At 36.9% G+C, this 23,752-nt stretch overlaps 3 protein-coding genes across 4 annotated transcripts; 1 reads left to right on the forward strand and 2 right to left on the reverse strand.

Annotated features, from left to right (window-relative positions):
* Window positions 1-280: 280 nt before the first annotated feature.
* LOC147857956 (pentatricopeptide repeat-containing protein At3g09040, mitochondrial-like) lies at window positions 281-3,707 on the reverse strand. The gene has a single exon (XM_087327790.1). It carries the CDS (start codon window positions 3,589-3,591, stop codon window positions 1,249-1,251), a length of 2,343 nt encoding a protein of 780 aa, XP_087183916.1. The 5' UTR covers window positions 3,592-3,707; the 3' UTR covers window positions 281-1,248.
* Window positions 3,708-5,741: 2,034 nt separating this feature from the next.
* Window positions 5,742-8,781, forward strand: LOC147857957 (pentatricopeptide repeat-containing protein At4g21300-like). 2 transcript variants are annotated; one of them, XR_015530462.1, is made up of 2 exons: window positions 5,742-8,278; window positions 8,310-8,781. XR_015530462.1 is itself a non-coding variant. In XM_087327134.1 (2 exons), the coding sequence occupies exon 2, from the start codon at window positions 6,148-6,150 to the stop codon at window positions 8,143-8,145; it is 1,998 nt and encodes a 665-aa protein (XP_087183260.1). In that variant the 5' UTR covers window positions 5,742-5,986; window positions 6,081-6,147; the 3' UTR covers window positions 8,146-8,781. The 2 variants fall into 2 exon arrangements, 1 of the variants encoding a protein (XP_087183260.1); XM_087327134.1 differs by having other exon boundaries at window positions 5,742-5,986; window positions 6,081-8,781.
* A 206-nt stretch (window positions 8,782-8,987) lies between these two features.
* Window positions 8,988-10,888, reverse strand: LOC147857958 (tetraspanin-8-like). Its single transcript, XM_087327135.1, has 3 exons — window positions 10,429-10,888; window positions 9,764-9,889; window positions 8,988-9,647 (listed from the first exon to the last, which is right to left on the reverse strand). Exons 1-3 carry the CDS (start codon window positions 10,849-10,851, stop codon window positions 9,309-9,311), a joined length of 888 nt encoding a protein of 295 aa, XP_087183261.1. The 5' UTR covers window positions 10,852-10,888; the 3' UTR covers window positions 8,988-9,308.
* Window positions 10,889-23,752: the final 12,864 nt, after the last annotated feature.

The following is a 23,752-nucleotide window of genomic DNA, read 5'->3' on the forward strand; positions in this document are numbered from 1 at the left end:
ACAAATTATGTTTATTGCCTAAGTGCACTAAATGATTGGTTGGTGCACAATATATATATCTCTTAATCTAGGCAAGGGTGTGATCATAGTACATTGTCACTCGCAAGATTTGCTTTTCATCCTTTCAGTGCCAAAGAATTTGTAAATTGTTATAACTCAACCTTCCATTGCCTCCCCTTCAATAAGCTTCGCCAACCTCCTCATAACTAGTTTTGAAATAAATTACGGCCTCACAAGTAAATTTGACATATCGACATATATTTATCAATATCCCCAAATAGAGTGCAACAAAGGTTGTTCTCACTTGATTCATATCAGATGGCATGATTTTGAAGCAATCTCAAAATCTTCATACTGGACTAGCCCTATAATGTACATCTTTAAAAAACATCGATTTCACTTTTCATAGAGTTGATATTGTTATTTGTCTATCCATGACTTTTGTAAGTCAATATCCCCAAATAGAGTGCAAAGAAGGTTATTCCCACTTGCTTCATATCAGAAATCACAGTTTTGAAGCAACCGCAAAATCTAATCTCATGACATCTCCATCTTGGACTTGCGCTATGATGTATATCTTTAAAATACATCGATTTCACTTTTCATAGAGAAGATATTGTTATTTGTCTATTCATGACTTTCGTAAGTCAACATCCTGAAATAGAGTGCAAAGAAGGTTGTTCCTACTTGCTTCATATCAGAAGACACGGTTTTGAAGCAACTGCAAAATCCAATCTCATGACATCTCCATCTTGAACTTGCGCTATGATGTATATCCTTAAATACATCGATTTCACTTTTCATAGAGAAGATTTTGTTATTTTTCTATCCATGACTTTGTAAGTCAAGTTTAGGTAGTCTTCTCCGTTCATTTCATTTAGTGTTCTCGTACAAGTCACAACATTAACATTTTCAGTTGTTAATTGCTCTTTGGAATTTCATAGAACATTCGTTCGGTCTCTTCACAACATTAATGCGACTGCATTGGTTCTTCCTCTTTCATGGATTCTAAGAAACAAAATCCCCTTTTCATTGTAAAAACATCCCGCTTCTATAGTTTCTTTTGTTCTTTTCATCAACGTGACAACATTTTCAGTTTTGGCATCCTTGGATGGGCAAAGTATGTCATTTTGGTCCCTTTCAGACATTAACGCACCTTTCTTTCTTTCCCCATGGATTCTATCACTTCTAAGACAAAGAAAGAGTTCATATCCCAAATAGAGAAATATATAACTACTTTCTCACATTTCAGCCACTCACATGCTTATTCACGACTTCTTCTGGGGAACAAAATTTCACTCGCATAGCTTCAACTTTTTCGGCATCTTCCTGCATGCCTGCACCTGCATAAATACTTGCCATGAGAACATATGTACCAGCACGATTAGGATCAAGTTGCAGTGCTTGATCAAAAGCTAGCATCCCGAGCCTAACATTACCCCATTTCCTACAAGCGTCCAATAAAGCAATCCAAACTGTTGGATCGACTGGAGATGGTATGGTCTTGATCACTGATATTGCCTTGTCAAAGCACCCCGAAGTCCCATAAACAACCACCATGCACGTGTGATGCTCTAGCTTGGGTCTTATACCATATCTTGAGTTCATATTCTCATAATACATTTGAGCTTCATCAAATTTTCCAGCACGACTACAAGCATTTAGCACACACAATAAGGTTATTTCAGTAGGTTGGTGACATTCTTTTTGCATTTGGTCAAAACAGTTCAATGCTTCATGAGAATGCCCTTCATGAGCATATCCTGCTATGAGTGAGGACCAAGAGATAGTATCTCGAACCGGAAGCTCCTCTAGCACTTGCTTTGCTTTTGCAAGTGCCCCACATTTAGCATACATATCCACCAATGCATTGCCAAGAACTATAGACTTGTCTAGCAAGCCCTCATCAATAATTTGGTCGTGAATTTCTCTGCCCTTGTTAATAGCCCCTATGCTTCCACATGCTTTAAGCATGCAAGTGAAGGTGACCTCATTCGGAGCAAGATTCTCTCTTTGCATCTTTTCATAACAATTGAGTGCTTCATGACCTTGCCCTTGTTGAGCATATCCTGCTATTAAAGCATTCCAAGTGACTATGTTTCGACTGGGAAGGTTGTCGAGCACTTCTTGTGCTTGTGTAAGTGCACCACATTTGGCATACATGTCCACCAAAGCATTGCCAAGCACAATATTATCCTTAAGCAAGCCCCTATCAATAATCTCATCATGAATTCGTTTGCCTTCATCAAGGGCTCCTATATTGCTGCAAGCCTTCAAAATGCAAAGGAAAGTGACCTCATTTGGAGAGATCCCATCCTTTCGCATCTGCCAAAAGCAAGTCAATGCTTCTTGACCTTGCCCTTGTTCGGCATATCCTGAAATTAGAGCTGACCAAGAGACTATATCTCGGATAGGAATCTGTTCTAGGACTTGTTTTGCTGTTACGAGTGCACCACATTTGGCATACATATCTACCAGAGCAGTGGCAAGCACCAGATTATTCTTTAATAATCCTCGACTCACAATCTCATCATGAACATGCTTACCCTCATCAAATGCACCAATGTCCCCACATGACTGGAGGATGCTAATAAATGTAACCTCATTTGGAGTATAACCCTCATTTTTCATCTCCTCAAAACATTTTAGGGCTTCATGGCCTTGCCTATCTCGGGCATATCCTGCAATCAGTGTTGACCAAGTGAGCGAATCTCGAACATGAAGCTCTCCCAACGTCTCTTGTGCACTTCTAAGTAAACCACATTCCACATACATGTTCACCAGGGCGTTACCAAGGTTCACACTGTTTTTCTTCAGCAAGTCTCGGCGTGCAATCTCATTGTGAATTTGCCGTCCTTTGTCAATCGCCCCGATGCTACCACATGCCTTCAGGATTGAAATGAATGTGATCCAATCTGGTCGAAACCCCTCTCTTTGCATTTGTTCAAAACAATCAAGTGCTTCATGTCCTTGTCCCTCTTGTGCATATCCAGCAATCAAAGCTGACCATGAGATTATATTGCGAACAGGAAGTTCCTCAAGCACTTGTCGTGCTTTCTTTAACATGCCACATTTAGCATACATATCAACCAGAGCGTTTCCAATCACAACATTCTTCTCTAACATATCTCGACAAACGATCTCTTCATGAATTTGCTTCCCCTTCTCAATAGCCTTTGTATTACCGCAAGCTTTGAGAATGCAAGTGAAAGTGACTTCATTGGGAGAAAGGCCCTCCTTTTGCATCTTTTCAAAACAATTTAGCGCTTCATGACCTTGACCTCTCTGAGAATATCCTCCAATAAGAGCATTCCAAGAGACTATATCTTGAATTGAAAGCTCTTCAAGCACTTTCCGAGCTTTCAATAGAGAGCCACACTTGGCATACATGGTGATCAAAGCACTCGCAATGTAAGGGTTCTTTTCAAGCAATCCTTTCCTCGCAATCTCTCCATGTAATGTGGTGCCTTTCTGGAGATCATTACTTGTCACGCAATCTTTGAGTAATTCTACAAATCTAAGGTTATCATGGTGATTCTTCACGTCTCTGATTCCTCTTCTTCTCAACTCTTTCATGACAGGAAGGCCCATTTGAGATTAGTGCATCTAACTCAAGAATCGACTATCTGCTCTCGCGAATTACAGGGTTAGACCATTTTGGGGGTTTTCAAATATGTGTTCATCACACAGAGTGGAGGATTTGTCATGACCATACTTCTTCTCAAGAATACACCAAAACTTGGGTTCTCATAGTCTATTCATGCATAAGCATACCTAATGGACAAGTTAATCGGTTAAGACTTAATCGGCTTGACTGAACCGGTTCTGGCTAACTGGTTTAGGAACCGGTTTGGTTCAAGTTTGGAAAATCCCAAATCGGTGAAGGCTTAACCGGTTTGATTTGGACAAGGCAAAGCCGATTAAGCTGAAATCGAACCGTTGCCGATTCCTAATGGCTAGACCAAATCTTCATTGGTCTACTAGGTCACAATATCACATTCTATAGAGCATATGTCACAAGTTCATAGTATGCCATGATCGCATTCGATAGAGCATATGTCAAAGGGTCACAATATATGGTGATCGCATTCTATGGAGCATATGCCATAGGGTCACAACATGTGGTGATCACATTCTATAGAGCATATGCCATAGGGTCACAATATGTCGTGATCGCATTCTATAGAGCATATGCCATAGGGTCACAATATGTCGTGATCGCATTCTATAGAGAATATGTCATAGGGTTACAATATGTGGTTATTGCGTTCTATAGAGCATTTGTCATAGGGTCACAAGATGTGGTGCATTGGCGTGGTCTGCATTTACATCAAATAGTTGTACATAGATGTTTGTTCATATCATTTGTCCATCGTGGCCACCAAGAAAGACACCTCACATCCACAACATAGGGGAGTCATGCACCTCCACTTGGAACAAACACACACCCATCCATGCTACGTTGTGCGAGACGAAACCACCTATCCTTGTTTAAGCCCATATGCTTCAGATTGTGTGTTGTAATGCAAACATCGATTAAAGTTTGTGTCTTGTGTTGAGGGGAGAGATTTATGCACCCTTGACGGGGATATATGTGATTAAGCATATATCAACATGTTGAAGGTCATACTTGAAGCTTGTAAGATTTTGTGAAGATATAATGACATGTGATCAACTTTACATGGAATGTTGGGTAAGTCTTTGAAGGTAGAGACATGGCCACAAGAGGAGCTAGCATCATGATCATGGATGGATTCTACAACTCTCACTTTAGTACATTTACTATCTGATAGGTGTGGCATTGCAATGTACATACCAATTATTGTTATATGTTAATATATTACAATTATGTGAATCAATTGGACAAGAATATCATTAAGTTGCGTCAAGAGTCATTAGTTAGTATATTTCTAATTATAGTAGCCCACAATAAAGTATGTGTGCATTTTTTGTTTTCTCATCATTGCTAGTAGGTGAAAGATGTCATGTTTTGATGATAATATAAATATTGGAAGATAAATAAAGGATACAAGACATGTCTAACAGGCAAATGTTTACGATAAATGAAGACAATTGATTGAGTCCTTGAAGTGCATTGTAAACATGTAATGGTCGATGGGATAAACTTTGAGCTTTTTTTTGCATGCATGCTCCTATAAGGCTTCAACGAACCCCAACCGAACTATCATCCTGAATTGTGATCAATCATACAATGTCTAGTCCAAGAAGATTCTATGACAAATAATCAGCCTATTAAGGTGGGGAACGAGGAACTAGAGGATGACAAAAGGGGGGGCTTAAAGCTATGTCAACCAAAAGAGGCCACATATATGGTGATGCGTGATTCATACAAAAACACATACTTTCTTAAACCTATCAATGATGGGAGTGTGTGCTTGATACAGAAAGCGGGCGAAGCTCAGGCAAAACTACTTGGCAACATAATATGCGACGGATTAGCTCGTGATTGGATTCGATTGTGTGGGCCATCAAAAAAAGGTATGGAATGGAAACCATAGTGCGGATCTGTATACGGAAGTCTCGTTCCAATGTGTGGACATTTTTTCGTCGTGTCCGGGGATCTCAAACTTTGGGCACACACCGAAAGACCCCAGAATCCGATAGATACCGATGCACACTCATTCCTTCCTATACACTTGTTTTCATGGGGGGTGTTTTGTGTGTCTATAGTTTGCTTTGTAGAACTATTCATTTGATCTGAAGCCATGGAAAGCCATCCATCCAGTCTATCCCTCTGATCTGATTGATGGATCCAACACAGAAAAGAGAATGTCTCCATTGATGGGTTTCTGATTTAGTTAATCAGCCTCAACGAAGAAGATGGACATATACCAACAACAACCAACGATGAATGGTCCATGGCTCGATTCTCCCCCTCACATCAAGGAGAAGACCACATCTTCCATTCACCATAACCTCCCCTCCCTCTTGAAAGACTGCGGGAAGACGAAGGATATCCAGCAAGGTATGTCTCTTCACACACATATCTGCAAATTCCTTAATTCCCACGACACTTACTTGGGCAATTGCCTCATTGAAATGTATGCAAATTGTGATAGACTCGATGAAGCTCTCTCTTCCTTCCATCGCATTACAAATCCTAACCTTCACTCATGGAATATCGTTATGAATGCTTTCACTAAACATAAGCACTTTGAAACCGCCTTGGACATTTACCACCAGATGCAAAATCATGAACTTGCACCCAATACATATACTTTTGTATCTGTCCTCAATGCTTGTGTTTCTTCCTCAATACATGGTGTACATGAGATTCATGCTTCCATTATCGAACATGGGTTGATGAAAGACGTAATCGTGTGTACATCCCTAATGAACATATATAGCAAAAAGGGGGGTTTGCATCAAGCAAAGCTCATTTTCAATGATATGCATGTGAAAGATGTCGTTTCATGGAATGCTATAATTGCATCTTGTACACAAAATGGAAGTTTTGATGATGCCCTTGCCCTCTTCAATACAATGAAGGGTCAAGGATTTGATCCCAATCACATCACTTTTGTTTGTGCCCTCGACGCTTGTTCAAGCCTTGGAGCTTTACGAGATGGAAAGGAAATTCATGAATCTATCATCCATAATGGATATATGGAAAACATCATAATAGGTAATGCTCTTCTAGATATGTATGGTAAATGTGGGAGTTTGACAGATGCAAAGGAAGTTTTCTCTAATATGCCCAAGCTAGATGTGATATCATGGAGTACCATGATATCGATATGTGTGCAAAATGGATATTGTGAAGAAGGTCTCTGTTACTTCTACAAGATGAAGAAAGAAGGGATCGAACCCACTTCAGTGACATTCCTATGTGTTATAGATGCATGTGCAAGTGGGAAAATGCTAGAAGAAGGGGAAAAAATACATTCAATTATTGCAAGGAGCAAGTACTCAGAAGAGTTAAGTGTTATGAATGCGCTTGTAAGCATGTATGGAAAATGTGGAAGTCTTCTGCGTGCTAAAGAGATGTTTGATCAGATTGAACACCCAAATGTTGTCACATGGAATGCAATGATTTCTGCTTATGCCCAAAGTGGTCATAACAAGAAAGCCTTAGATCTTTTCAAAGAGTTACAAAAGGTTGGGATTAAGCCAGACGAGATAACATTCTTGTGTGTTCTTGATGTATGTGCATCTTTGAGAGATTTGGAAGAAGGGAGGAAGGTTGATAAAGCCATCACTGGCGATTGGTATCGGGGAGATATCATGCTTGGAACTGCCCTTGTGAATATGTATGGAAAATGTGGAGATTTTCATAATGCAAAGATGATATTCGATCAAATGCCGAAAAGAGATGTTGCCCTCTGGAGTGCAATTGTCACTGCATGTGCAAGTGATGGTCGCAACGAAGAGGCATTACATTTATTTCACCAGATATATATCAATAATTTGTTGCCCGATCCAATTGCTTATGTAGCTGCTCTTAACTCATGTAGCAATGCTTGTAGATCTGAAGATGGCCTGAGGATACATACTGAGCTAATCTTCTTTGGCTATGAAAAGGAACTTCAGGTCGGAACTTCCCTTGTAGATATGTATGGTAAATGTGGTTTTTTGGGTAGTGCAAGGTATGTCTTTCTGCTAATGGCTCATCGGGATGTGGTTACTTGGAATGCCATGATGGCTGCATGTGCGCAAAATGGTCATGGAAAAGAAGCTATTTCCTTATTTTACGAAATGGAGAAAGATTTAGTTAAACCCGATGGAATCACTTTCATAAGCCTCCTATCAGCTTGCAATCATATGGGAATGGTTGAAGATGGAAAGCGACTTTTTGCATCAATGAAAATGGATTATGGCATAACACAGTGTGCAGAACACTATTTGTACATGATCGATCTTCTCGGTCGAGCAGGATGTGTTGAAGATGCACAAGCATTGATAGACATAATGCCATTTGAAAAGAACGAAAAGATGTGGCAAACTTTGTTGAGTTCATACAACATACATGGTAAACTGGAACAAGCCATAGAGGCAGCAACACGCATGTTTCAAGTGAATGCTGATAAAGATGCACCATACATATTACTTTCAAATTTGTATGGAAGAGGGGTTAAAAGCATAGAGCCCAACCACATAATGGTGGATGAACTTGCAACACATTAAGTTTTTGTGTAGTGTTTGCGATCAAACCATGTATCAACTTTGGCATATGCTTCCCCAATAGGTGGAAACTCTTCTCTGCCAAAAAATGTGGTATGAGATGGGATTGCATATTGATCTTAGGTGATAAAAACAAGTCTTTGAAAAAGTTCAACCGAGACAAACAGAGTTACCGCGAATTCTGCTATAAGCCAAGGCTTTAATTTCTGAAACTACCAGAGAAATTTGTACATGGGGATGATATCAGAGCCAACGATGAACTCTCTTTCCCAGGGGCATGTCCCAATTTGCTGTCAAGGCTAAGCTCCGTCAAACCAAATTTATCACATAAACTCTGATACTCACATCAATGCTAGGATTGAATCATGATAAATCTAGCACTAAGCACAGAGAAAAAAATTATCAATATGCAAGGGGATGACTAGGTAATAGTTGAGCACAACATGATCACACAAGGTATGGGATGGAGAAATACTTGATAGATCATCATATAATAGGAAAATGTAAGAATGTTCAGGGGACAAACCTTTAAACAGATACCTTGCATACATATGCATGGCGAAAAAATGAATCTAACATTTTTAGTGAAGTGGTTGAAGAAAAGTCTTATTATATTCTATAATGAAAGGTTTGATCACACATACGTGCCCTTGACTTTAAAAACGTTTACGCTTGCCTGTGAAATCATTGATTAATAAGATTAAGGGGGGCATCTATCTCTAAGAATGTTCTTATTCAAAAACATGTGTATAACAGATTCAATGCTTTTTCATGCATACATGAAGCCGTAAAATCTTTCAAAATAAACTTAACTTTTAAACTGTGTTGTAACATAATGATACATCTTGTACTAATGTCTCTGTCGTAATGTCTTATTTAGAACTAACAATAAGTTTGCAAATATGCTAAGTTACTAATAGTATATGGGGTCACTATGGGGTGTGGCACAAGGTCACCACTTTGTGTAATAAAGATTGCCACGTGGAAACCACGGATTCTTCATTATTTGCAAAAATGATATTGTGGCACCACATTTTATTTTGCAAGAGAATGCAGCTTGTGGTATAGTGCCACTTCTTTGCCATAAAACCTCAAAAATATATGTTTTGTTGAGGTTATCTTTACAATTGAATTTGAGTGTGATCTCATTTCTCTGTTATAAAACCTCAAACATTTTCTTTAGTTGAGGAGGTGTCATTTGATTTGGTCTCTTGTTGATTATAGATATCATCCCATAAAGCTCTTAGAAACCCCACCCATGCTACAATGTATGTAAGAGCTAGCAAAAGTAAGACATATGAGCATACTTTAGCAACTTGAATCCAATCTTCCTTTACATTTTGTGAAAGACCAGCTCGACATGATGTACAATCATAACATAATAAGGAAGGACTATTATCCCATCTACCACAATCACCCGTTGCATTTGCATGTGTCGCATTTTCCCAATGAGTAGGAGTAACAAATGTAAAAGCACAAGCCTTTGGTGGCTTACAACATCCTGACTACAAGACCAAAAAACAAAATGATAGCTAGTAAATTTATCCACATCCCATCTGATTCATTCATTACATACATTACATAGGACAAACTATGACCATCTATTCAACGTAAACATTACCTGGATTGATGAGAGTTTTGCATTATTGAAGGCCTCAATTGTAGGATACTTTTTATCAAGTTTTTGACATGGTTTCTTATCTTGTATGCAACTTCTCATGCCTGCCCATTTTGTTGGATCTCGTGTCTATTCTACAAAAGCTACATCAATAAAAAATCTTGACATATAGCAAAGCAAAAATCGAAATAAAGAGCAAGATTCATTTTATAATGGAAAAGTACATTCATTATGTGAAAAAGTTGTATAGTTTGAAAGAAATTTGTTTGTAACTTCCAACTAGGTATGAAGACTCTACATGGACTAGAATTTAGATCACACAAGTGAGATGACCAAAAATACCTAGAAAATATGTCTAGAATTTTTTTATACCTCAACATTAGAATCTTGAAACTTATGTCACATCTAAATCTAGTAAATCCAAATAAAATCCAACATATGAGTTGATGGTGTTAGGTATGTGATTTTTCCAATATTGTTTGGACTCTCATCGAAAGGCATGTGAAGAAATCCATATATCAATTATGGTTCTACAATAATTCACCGGTTCTAGGGCCCCTAATGTGATGTTAGCATCAAGCAATCATGTCTCATACTTTTATTGTGACTATGTATTTTATATAATAACAAATAGAAAAGGAAAAATAAAGAGAGAGAGAAAGAGATACTTGTTGTTGGAACCACAGTGTGAAATCACCAAGGCGATACTCTTCGTAGGAAGCACCCGAGACAATATGACCACCACCTCCCCTCGTGACAAACCATGCAAAAAGAGTGAACGCTAGCAATAGAACTAGTAATAAGAGGACTAGGAGCATGTAAGCCCACACCAACACTCCATATCGATACATTGCACCCACTAAACCAAGTAATGCTGCAATCAATAGGGACGTGCTCACTAGCAATATTGGAAACTCCAAGAACTTGAGGCAATCTTGGTGGTGTCTTTTAGCTTGCCAAATGCCCACCCATAATAATGGCACACACAATCCCATTATTATCAAACTAGTTACCCCCAACATTCTCTCCGAAATGATCCCTTTCCGGTTTGTCGATGACTCTTTTGTCATCTTATGAAATCGTCCCATCATCTTTTCATTCCCCACTTCTTTTACGATGTCCTAAAAAACCTTCATATGGAGATCATAGAACTATTGCCATTTGTTCATTGGATCACATACAATAAACTTCATATGTTGTATGGAGCACCTACAACATGGTAATGAACTAATAATGTTATGGATGCATAGATACTTGAGCCTCCTCAAAGTTGCTAAATCTTCAATATCTCAAAACAATAAGTACTTATATTGCAGAAAACATCATTTGTCAAAATTTATGAGAAAATGTTGCAACATTATTGTTTTTTAATCAATTCATGCAAATGTCATGTAGGTAATTACAATTATGCCACACCAACGTTATATATAATTGATTGTAGAAGTCTAAGTAAAATATTGTCAAGGTTACCCAGTTGCGTTTGTCCACATTAAGTTTCTCACCCAATTTGTCTAAACTTGATTGAATTTGGATTGTTCTATACTTGAAATATGTATAAAACACTTACCACCAAAGCTCCAAACATGATACATTACTCAACAAGCCAAGTATGAACATTTGGTAGAATGGATATAAATTATCTAGAAAAATACATATAATTATCCTTGGCTTACCATTGAAGGTGCCTTTGAAATTTCTAATAAAATAAATGAATCGACAAATAGAATCTCTACTTGTGTGCATTTCACTCTTTCAAAACAATTGCTTGAATCGTAGCCTAAAGATGGCAAAGAAAGGAATCAGTTGTGCTAAGAAAATGCAAAATACTATTATACGACCATATGGGTTGAATAAGCGTGAATACTCAACATTCACTAGTTAGCGCACATCCACGTAATTTCATTAACTTTTGGTAGTAGAAAATGTATTGAAAGTTATATTAAATCATGAAACAATCAATGAAATTGTTGCTTTCTTTCACCACGTTTCTCACTTTTTGATTATTTTCCCCTTAAATATGCATAATAAATGTGTACACAAATCCGCATGATTGCAAATAATATACAAGATTAGAAATTCTCATTAGGCTACACTTTGTTATATAATACTTTTAAGGTTTTTAACACATCAATCACTAAGCTCTCACAACAATTTCAGTCTTCTTGTGATATGTTGACATGCATTTAACACATAGTATCCCCTTCAAAATATACCCCTTTTTAAAGATAGAACTCACACCCTTGAAAAAGCTTGGCGACAAAAATAAACCAGCTCAAAAAACTATCAACAAATAATCTGCCTTTGAATTTGCTCATAAACAAATGTTTTTTGTTCCTTGTTACTTTGGCAAGTCTTAGGTCGCAAGTTCCAAACTAGACTTCTCTATTCACCAATTCTAACCTCTAGCTATCCAAAACATCAAGACACTAACCATCCACTCGATTCATCCAAACACATACATTCCTTTAAATCAATAAGGGTGGTATTGGTATTATGCCTTAATGAGGGGCATTATTTATTTTCCAAATAGAACATTAGCATGAATGCAACATAACAATAAAATCTAGAACATTATGTTTTGATGAGCTTTTTCTTTCATAGAGTCAGGTGTTGGAGGAGTTGATGACATGAAAGGAATGCCACAAAATCTAGTAAGTCATGAAAGATACGTTATTCTTACAAATGCTACAAAATGAAAATGTTGTTACGTTGTTATTTTGTTCGTGTGGTGCAAAAATATTTAATTAGTACTTATGTAAGATCTTGACATTGTCATTTTGACCTTCCCTTAATGTCACATTCTCTTCTTTTGTTAAACTACATGCCATGTAAATGAGTCGAAGGAATGCCATCACAAGCGTTTTTGGGCATTGTGATTGCTTTATAATAAAAGCCACTTTACAACAGTTACAAATATGAAGTTTCAAACCATCGCAAGACCTCATCAAAGTGAGACAAAATTGGTGAGGATGTCACTTACGATATCTTGCCTTCGGCATGACTAGTGTTAATTTAGGGGAATCACAATATGCACATGTTCTCGCAACAAAATGTTTTGGATATCAAAGAGCGTGTAATTGGCAAGGTTTAAAAAATGGATCCAAAGCTTGAGCAAATTATAGTGAGAACATTAAAGAAAAAAAGATATTCCCATGCCTTTCGAAGTTTGTTTTTGTCAACTGTCACAATACAAATGGAAGCATTCTAAGGCATATGTAGCAAATGTTTAATGATGAATCATGATATTAAACTCATTGTAAAAGTCATTTGTATTTGTCGTTTGGGATCATACTTCTAAAAGATGCTTCAAATTCTATTCTGTAAATTGACCTTGAGTTTTCTATGTTTTCCCAAATATGAATGACTAAGCTCATCTCCAATTATTATACATGTAAATCATCCTTGTTTCACACCCAGATGTCTTGTTAAATGCCCATTTACATTGCTTTCCTCATTCTTAAGGGTCGAGTAGGGGTATTTATGTAAATAATGAATGTGACACCTTAGCTTTGACCCTCCGATGCAACACATAAGCATAAATTTACTTTGCCTTCATCATAAACAAATTTCCAAATATATATGAGAGTTCATTTTGCCTTACAACAAACTAAACAAAATGCAAATTCAATTTTCATTTCTTCCCACGCTCTCAATGAGGGGCACACCTAAATGAACTTAATATCGTAAGATGCAATGATGAAAGTGGTTGGGGGAATTTTAAACCAACGACTTCTACAAGTTTCTAGTACTATTTCATGATTCATGAAATTGCGGAAGCTATGGAGATATGATGGAGACGATATTCAAGAATAAGAATATCCCTCTCTTTTATTTAATGTAAAAGTAGAATATACATACATAACTCCTTCGATGGCAAGTTGCTCGCAGCTCAATTGCAAGAAGGGATCCATGGAGATCATCAAACAAGAACCCATTTTTTGTACTCTCCTCATAGCATGGAGTTGAATAGCAAAGGTGGTCAAACACTAACCGTATACATTGAGATTGTTGCCTTATGTCCAACATTCTATACATTGTTGACGTCATGCACCACTATTTTTATCAAACAAGAGAGCTTTCTGTTGAGTTCACAAATTTTGGGGGTTGAATGCCCATGTTTTATCAATGAACGAAATTCCAAGGTAGTGAATTATGATGGCCGAGGATGATAATACAATGTGTCGTTAATCATAGGGTCCCCACGTTGAAACTCAAGGATATCTCTCCAAAATTTCTTCATTATCTTAATCTCTCTCACTTTATGTAAAATGGTTAATTATTGTAAAACTTATTGGATGTTGATCGCCCCCCCTTGTTGTAACACATCCGATGTTTTAGGGATTCCAAACAACACACCACCTCAACGAATTGAGTTGAGGGCCTTCTCGATAGGTAGATAAGGCGCCCATGACTTGAGGTGTGAGTCGTGGGATTCTAAACAAACTCAAATATTATATCAAATGAAATTTGTAAACCTTTCGAAACTCACAACCTTGTATATCAAGTACAAAGTACAAACCATTAGAATCAACTATTTCATATAATTATATTATCATCATCATACTTATGCCTCAAGTCTATTTTCATACATGGGAACTCATATGAATTCACATGTCTTGCATGCTTTTCTTATGCGTGTCACCACCTATATATAGAGAGGGAAGGGATGCATGTAAAGGGGAAAATCATATAATTAATCAATCAAACAAGTTATCTAATCTGTGAAGAGTCTTGTCTTTCAAAATTGAAGCCAAGGGTTCTGTAGGTTCAAATTCTTTCGCTAAGTAATCCTTCACACAATCGAGCGGCATGGTCACGCGAGTTTGAGTCCGATCGGAGATACACCCTAATCACAAAAACAAATTGGTAGTGTAACACCTGGGGCCCCAACTTGAGTATATTATAATATGAGGAAATTATATCTTATCAACATCTTGATCTAAGAAGCAAAAATTACACTTGATTGGTTTGTTGTCTACCTCTATTTGTGGTACATATGTTAATTTCTTTGGGTTCAATTATCTTTTGAACCAAGCGTTCACCTCACAAAGCTCTTTAATAATAGGTGTCCTTGTGGGATCAATTCACCAACAAATGACCAGTTGGCTGCCTCAATGTTTTAATCTGCATCTATTTCAAAAGGATTTGTAAATTGTGTTTTTTGCGCAATTCAAATTCAACGAGGATTGCTTTGGTTGCTCAAGGAAAATTACAATATTTATTTCTCTCTTACAAGAAATATTGGATCATTCAACAATAAGTCAACATGACATGGGATTTTAACCCACATTTCCAAGTGATTGGCACTCTACCACGGAGCCACTCTTGCGAGGATTGTGATAAAATGTTTGGCTCGAAAATCTAAGCACTAGAAGTAAAATTTCACTAAAAATTGTCCCTAATTGATGAGACGAGATCCAAACCCATGCTTTCGAGTGATTACCGCTCTACTTGGTGATTGAAACGAAATTTCTAGCTTAGAATTCCAAGTACCAAAGGCAAAGTTGAGTTAAAATGTGTCCCCAGATTCATTTTTCGGACCTAAGGGTCCAGTAATTACCCATTAGTCCCCTTTTCAGACCTAGAGACCCCATCTTTATTCCTAGGACCCCCCCGAACTATGGTTGATTTTGTCGAGGGCATGGAAAAGACGGACGGATGACAAACAATTGCTTGTTGCTTGTGCGAGGAACTATAAAGAAAGAGGAAGGAGAAGAAGCGGCCAACGGGTTGCTCCCCTAATGTTATTTCTACTTCTACAATCGTTATCGTTGCAGGTTAATGTTAGCATGTGAATTGTAAAGAACTGTGTGCGGAAGCTTGAAGACCTAACCGACTTCACCGGATGTTAACAGAAAATATACACAGGTTTAATGGAAGCTTAAAAACACACAGAGAATATACGAGAGAGACAGAGAGAGCAGAACAACATAAACTCAATTTCAAAAATATCACTATGTTCATACAATGTGCTCAATGCGCACTTTTGTACAACTCCTTAAAAGGATTGGTAGAAGTACTGACATGTACTTCAATGCTCATACTGGCGACTGACACTAATTCCAAGAATTATGCCTACGTACTAGGCTAAGATCGTAGGCCTCTAACAACCTACCGGTTACAATGCGATGCGGCTCTTGGTTCCAGATACCGATCCGGTTTTGGCTTATTCGGCCGATCTAGATCCGGTTGAGTTTGTCCGCTCAACATGAATGCATGATAAAGAGCTTGCAACCTAGAGATCCGAAGCCTACGCTTGACATGTAGCTTAGGCTTCACACTTAAGCTCCACCCACTTGCATATGGGAACACACTTAACTAACTATTCCTTTCTCATGCAAATTAGACAATGGCTCATCAAAAGCATTACTACATCCCAATGCACACAATTGCCAAACACAAGCATACTGCACACATGATATATTTTCACAAGGTTAATTGGGATAATAAGCTCATCTTGAAGAAGACCAAAGAAGTGTCCACTCCATAATTCTCACAACCCTTCATTGACAAGCCATCTTCCCTAGTTCAAGGTCCCGATGGTCTTACTCAACAATTGACATGAACACATGTACATGGTCTCATGATGTCATTACAATTTTTCTGTTTAATTTGGTATCATTATTCATCGCCATCATCAAATGCAAAATATTTTAAAGATGTCTTTGTCAATAGTAACTCGATCATGGGTAGGGCAAATGCTTGGCAAAACTTACACACCAATTAATGATATAGATCTCCACTTGTCCAAAGGAGTACACAAGAAAAGGCAATATGTAATCTTAATGAGACAAATTTTTATAAATTAGACGCATTTTCCAAACAAACACTACAAGCAAAACCTCGCGTTGCTCAACAAAAACCTTTAAACATTCACTATAGTAATTTCTTCCTAATTATTACATTGAATTTTATCATCATAGAGAACATGCACTCCCTCATTTGCATTTAACTTTCCTCGTCCAAGGTCATCAAAACCTAACACCCTTGGATTTACAATGGAACTAGAAGTTATGTTTTTCTTATCATACATTTATAATGTTGACTCCCTTCATTGGTTCTTGGAGGTTTCTTCATTGATGCTCCTTAATGTTTATTATGCATTGCATTTGTCTACATCATACAATATGTGACACCTCGAACTACATGCAATGTCGTGAATACCAAAGTAATGATGGGATTTTGGTTTATTGTTTCGTAAGGAGATTGCATTTGGTACATTAGCATGTATTATCCTTATACTTTCTATTTGAGTAACTCAAATGCATTAGGTTGTATGTGAACGTCACCTTGAATTCATTCATAGGTTTTAGTTATTGATAATTTACCAAACACCAACAATTAAGTGTGATACAGGTTATACCGACAACTAAGAGGCACTTATACTAGGTTGTATGTGAACATCACCTTGAATTCATTCATAGGTTTTAGTTATTGATAATTTACCAAACACCAACAATTAAGTGTGATACAGGTTATACCGACAACTAAGAGGCACTTATACTAGGTTGTATGTGAACATCACCTTGAATTCATTCATAGGTTTTAGTTATTGATAATTTACCAAACAACAACAATTAAGTGTGATAAAGGTTATACCAACAACTAAGAGGCACTTATCCAACGACATCGAGATTACTTGTGTATAGATAATACCAACTTATACTACCGCATAACAACTAATAACTAAGTTATAAAGTAAACCCATAACTAAGATACAAAGTATGCTCATTCTTAAGAAACAAATAACGTATAGCTTATACCAATCTTGCTTAGAAAATATAAGCATTTACTAGCCAATGCCAAAATGCAAGCTAATAAGGAAGACAAAACATACATATGAGCCCAACCTAACTATCACTAACTAGTAACCATCAAGGAATGTATACCAACTATTAAGGGACAACTACAAGTTATCACAAGTTCATTGATGTATTATTGAATCAATTTACTATTTGTTTATTGTGTCCATAGTTTTGTTCTTCCTTGTTATCAAACACATGCATTGTAGGCATTCTAAATGGATGTAATTTCTTTGGTTTCATAGATAATTTGTTAGGAGACATTGTAGGATATTTTACCTAGGTGTTAATACATGGTTTCATTTCACTTCTCTGCCTCTTTGTATATCTCTTTCTCTTTGTAATTATATCAATAGAAGTCCTAAGGTTTAACATCGACCTTAATCTCTGTTTGGTTCTTTTGTGGTAATGTATGGTACCTAGTAAAGCATTTGACATTTTTATAGTAAATATAATGGTTCAATGATTGAGTTGACTATTGATGCTTATGGGGATCATGAGATTGTGTGTTGGTCGTAGCCTCGTAGCATAAGAACCTCGAAGAGAGTTTCTTTTTGGTTCAGGCACGATTAGTTCTAAATAGATATAGGAAAGAAAAAATAAAGGTAGAACGGTGTTATGGAGAATGTATATAGTGATGTGAAGATTTGAACCCAATGGCTTCATAAGTTGGTTATAACACTTATCTTTTTCGAGGACATGTTTACATTTATCGTAAGAAAATCCTCTACAAATCACTATCCAAAACAACTTATGGGATTGAAAATGTAGGGGATGTTTTACGACTCTCAAAGAGGTGTAGGACATTGTGCATGGTCTTGGGAGGAGTATATGGGTTATTAAATAACTTGCCATAGTCTTGGGAGGAGTATATGGGTTATTAAATAACTTGCCACGGTCTTGTGCCATCTTTAGATTTGAACCCAAGTCCAAACATGAAGTAAGTGGAAGAGTTATTTACAAATGTGTGCATGTGCGTGTGATGGTCATACATAATGATGAGAATCTCCATTGGGTTTCTTTAAAGCCCCTAACTATCATGTAACCATTCATATAGCTAATGTTATATCAATATGTATTTATTGGGGCAATCCATAATACCTTGGTATTCAAACTTTTTTGCATAGTGGTTACATGCGCCACATCATTAATTTGTGGTAATACAATCAATAATTAATTCATCATCTTTCAATGGTGTGATTGTGCCATCTGTGTAGATTTGAACCCAAGTCCAAACAATGAAGTGGAAGAGTTATTTACCAATGGGTGCATATGTGCATTCTGATGGTTATAATGATAGGAATCTTCCTCCTCCATTGAGGTTTTTTCTTTAATGCCCTAACTGTCATGTAACCATTCATTCATAGCTAATGTTTATATGTAAATTTATTGGGGCAATCTATAATACCTTGGGGTATTCAAACTTTACATGGTACTTTTACATGCACCACATCATTAATTTGTGGTAATTTACAATCAATCATCAATTCACAATCTTTCAACGGTGTGATTATGATGAGGGCTTTCATCAGACGCCTACATGATACATCCAAACTCCTGTGACCTCTTCTAATACATAGAATTTCGGCACTGAGTTGAAATTTCGGCACTGATTCTCGCCAATCTGAGACATCAAGAAGAATGAATGTTGCCCCCGGGACTAGCTTTCCGATCCAAGGAGGCAAGTTGATGTTTTTAGGGTTCCATAAAGCTTATGGAACCTTAATATATTTATAATACAACAACTACAGATGCATTTGTTTGGAAGGCAGATGCAATCGGAAGGTTCGGTATGTGGATGGATGTGCAGTAATTTACAAATGAATGCACTGACTGCAAAGCAAGGCAATCGATGAACGAACTACTTGGTTTTATGAGAGGGAAATCTAGCAGAACTAGAAAGGGATTTCCAGGAGGATTTTGACGAAGAAGAAGAAGAAGAGACAGAAGGGAGGCGGATGTAGGAATCAGATTTGCGACGATGATGTCGGAGGGCACGATAAGCCATCGGAATCAATCCTTCCATTGAATTCAGGGACGGAACGTGAGGGATGGAGAGATTCAGAAGAGGCAGAGATTTCCGTCTGGTTTTCAAGAGATTATTATTATTGGAGGAGAAAGAGGGGAGGAGGTTCAGCGAATCAAGCAGATGATGGTTAAGAGAGATTTTGGGGGAGGGTTTCTGAGAGGATCGGAGAGGTTGTGAAGGATCGATGTAAATCTGCAGAGATTGGATCATGAGAGAGGACGAGGGAGGGCATAAATGGGAAGGAAGAGAGAGAAGAAAAGAGAACGAGATTTTAATTTTTCGAGAAGTTCTTCTTTATACATATTGGTGGGCGTATGTAAATGTATGTATCTATTTAGGCAATGTATGTATGTATCTTATGTATGTATGTGTGTTATGTATGTGTGTGTGTGTGTGTGTGTGTGAGAGAGAGAGAGAGAGAGAGAGAGAGATGTTTATGTTGTGTGTGTTATGTAACATGTTTAATGTATGTGTGTTATGTGTGTATGTATGTGTGTGTTATGTTTCATGTATGTATGTTATGTATGTTATGTATGTTATGTATGTGTATAGTATGTATGGTGTGCATGTATGTATGTGTATAGTATGTATGGTATGCATGTATGTACTATGTACTATGTATGTAAGTTTATAGTATGTACTATGCATGGTATGCATGTATGTACTATGTACTATGTATGTATGTGTATAGTATGTATGGTATGCATGTATGTACGCATGTTTGTGTGTGTGTGCATGTGTGTGTGAGAGGATCTCCACGCCATCCACAACGCATGTCGATCTTGGCATGTAGATGTTGTGGAAGGCTTCGATTTCAATGGGGGTCGCAATCCACATGATCGTGGGAAGACAATCCACATAATCGTGGCTCTTCCCACACTCCAATGACTTAAATGTATCGCGCGGAGAAAATTGAGTGCCTCGCTTCAATTCAAGGCTCCCCCAAAAAATCCTCTTTGGCTCCTACTTTTCGTCTTGTCCTTTTACTTCAAGATGTAGATGGGGTTCAAGGCGACCGCTCTCTATCTGACATGTGCAAAAATTGTGTGGGTGAAAACCTCATCCGATTTCGTCGGTGCCTATCAAACAACTTCTTGGACAGATTACTACGGCTACGTCTATTGAGGAATCAAATGGCGACCTTGAATTTATAGCACTAGAAAGGCCGGTGATATCACACATGGAATCCCCCGAGCCCATACTTATTGTCTATGTGTGCTTCATAATGGAATTAATTGTTTGCCCCTCGGGACCTATCACTATCTTTTATGGGTAATGGGTTGTTTTATATTGACACAAAGGAATCAATTTTAGGCCCAATTGTTTATGGTGAACACTTGAATGTAAAAAAAGAAATAGAAATACAATGATTGGGTTCACCATTGATGGATGACTAGGTGGACAACAAGACAAATCTTGACATTATGACTGGTTTTAGGTGAGTTCAAAACCCGGCTCTTTTCCAACGACTCCAATTTTCATTGTATGTTCACAATTATGACAATCTTCACATGCTATACTCAAGTAAATGTCGTGTCTTTTAAATAAATCTAATGCTTGGTATGATACTTCCTCAAGGATACGTGGAATAAGGCCTTCACATGCAAAGCCAACTTTGAATTTATTTGATAGTCTTCTCAACCAAGCCTCCACTCATGATGCTTACAATGCACTTTGATTTTTGGGATGTTATGGATGGGTCAAGCATGAGATTTCAATGGCGTTAAGAGAAAAATGTTCTCATAATGTTTCCATTTTGAAAAGTTAATCTCAAGTGTTCTTTTGCCAACATTCTAAAGCCCAATTAAGATTAGCATGTTTTTTGCATGGATTAAAAAGATTGAATCAATGGGTGACTTCAAAGAAAGAGAATTCTTATAGTTATGAGTTTTTAAAAAAAAAATTCTTACCTTCAAATATAAGTGTTTGTTCCTTATATACAAATATTCAATATTTGGGGCGTAGAATGAAAGATTATCTAATGATAAGTTACTTGCATCTTGTAGTGACTTTTGCAATTGTAAATTCTAAGCATTTATAATTTTTGGGCCAATGTTGATACTTCTAATATAAGTTGGTATTAGCTACTAAAAGTTGATGTAGTCTATCTTTTCATTGGTAGTATAAGATGTTTGTAGTTGGTATAAGGGGCCTTTTAGCTATTAGTTGGTATTCGCTAATCACAATTGGTAGTAGTTGTATGTTAATTTTCTATTATTAGATTTTGGAAGAAATCAATGATCTACCATGGGTAGTAGATATCTACAAATCTCTTGTAGATAAGAGTTCCAAGCATCTTTGATAACAGTAATCCATGACTCAATCTAAAAGGTTTAAAATTATGGTGAAGCAACGTCTCATAATGTGACACTTTAATTGTCTCTAGATCTCTCTTTTTAAAAATTTGGCACGTCCTATCTTCTTAGCTTATACCTCTCTTATCCTATGATACCCCCAACAATCTCCCATGTAATGTGCATGAAGGATGTTACTCAAGCTAAGGCCATCTTAGCTCAAGTGAGAATGAGAATAGCTCAAGTGAGAATGAGAAGTTGTGTCAAGTTGGCATAATCGATACATGATATAAAATCATTGAAAAAGAGAAAGAGGGAGACTATTGTGGAGTTAATACTTAAGGCATATTGCAAACTCGATTGCAAATGTTGTAGTGATGACACATGGTTTGACGGGAAAAAAAGTGATACCGTTGAATCCACAAATAGAGACGAATAAACCTCAAATATGGCAATTGGTAAGTAGTATTACAATTTGGTATATTTGGAAGGCTCGATGTTTGAAGGTATTTCAAAATGTGACTGAAAGACCTACCCAAATAAATTATGGGATTTGGACAGAGATTGTGCATAATCCCAAAGGTTTGTTGGATAGTATAAAAGGTAATACGCAACAAGTAGAGCTTAAGCGATTGGATTTCCATGCCATTTGGGACATAGGTATATTTTATAGACGGTTGTTTAATAAGGTGGAGTGGTTTTACTCGACACCAACGTATTTATTTAAGCTAATGGGTAGAATTTAGAAAAAAAGGTATTTGTGGCATATCTTGTATGTATAGCCTTACAACGTTTTATAATACGAATGATCTTTTTTGGAAAAAAAAAACTCGATAAAAGTCAGAAAGTTGAAGAATGCATTATTCTCCATTATGTCAAGTCTACCATTCATAACTTACCAATGATGGGTTCATTCGACAAAATAGGAACTTGGAAGAAAACATACACAAACAAGTGAAGTTCAATTTGGCATAGGAGTGATTAGGGCTTTTGCTAAGTACTAAAGAATAAGATCATAGATGCTTCAATAATCATAAACGAGAAATTTTCTTTTTATTGAATTACCATGACTCCATAAAGGTAGCTTACACATGAGGCTAGTTGTATTCATTCCTTGAGTGAATAAATATTAAAAACTAATGTGGGATCAAGGAAAACCTATTCATGAGGTTTACAATGCAACAATTATGTCTCGAACGATTATGGTGAACAAGGCAAAACTATGACATTGAATGATATTAATATAATCAATTATTAGGGAAGCAAAAATATTAATAATAATGATGATTATGATCTATGCAAAGTAGTCCATTTTTCAAATTTTTTGATAACATCAAGCAATCTCTTATGTTGCTAGTGGTGATGTCATCATCATATCCTATGTCAAGTACTATTATCCTCTCTACTCATTGGAGATTTCATGTAGTCACTTACAAAGCCTCCTTACTCTTATATCTTATCAAAAGGCACTATTTCACTACCCCATATTAAATCATCCTTTCATGTATCAATGCACATGGCATCTAAAATGTCTTTATCTATAGGTATAAATAGGTATATAAATAGAGATAGGTGTACTTAGAGCTTTTGGACATGAGCATTAACAAGGTTAAGGTGCTAGAATCTCATCAACTAGTGCTTGCAATCCTCATTAAGTAAAATTTCATAACAAAATGTTAATGTCTCATTTAAAAAAGATGAATGTTTAAGTCCCATGCTCTTCTTTCCATTGTGGTGAATGATTTTCTAATTGAATTGAGGATCCAAAGCTCTACTACACTTTCTTTCTTTGGTCCATTTTAGGATGTTACATGACAACTACTACACATGATATAACAAGGCTTTTGAGGATAATTGGTTCCTACCC

This window comes from Azolla caroliniana, unplaced genomic scaffold (assembly GCF_043228905.1).
Source record: "Azolla caroliniana isolate FFs.n. ecotype wild unplaced genomic scaffold, voAzoCaro1.0.p SCAF_11, whole genome shotgun sequence".
Lineage (NCBI taxonomy): Eukaryota > Viridiplantae > Streptophyta > Polypodiopsida > Salviniales > Salviniaceae > Azolla > Azolla caroliniana.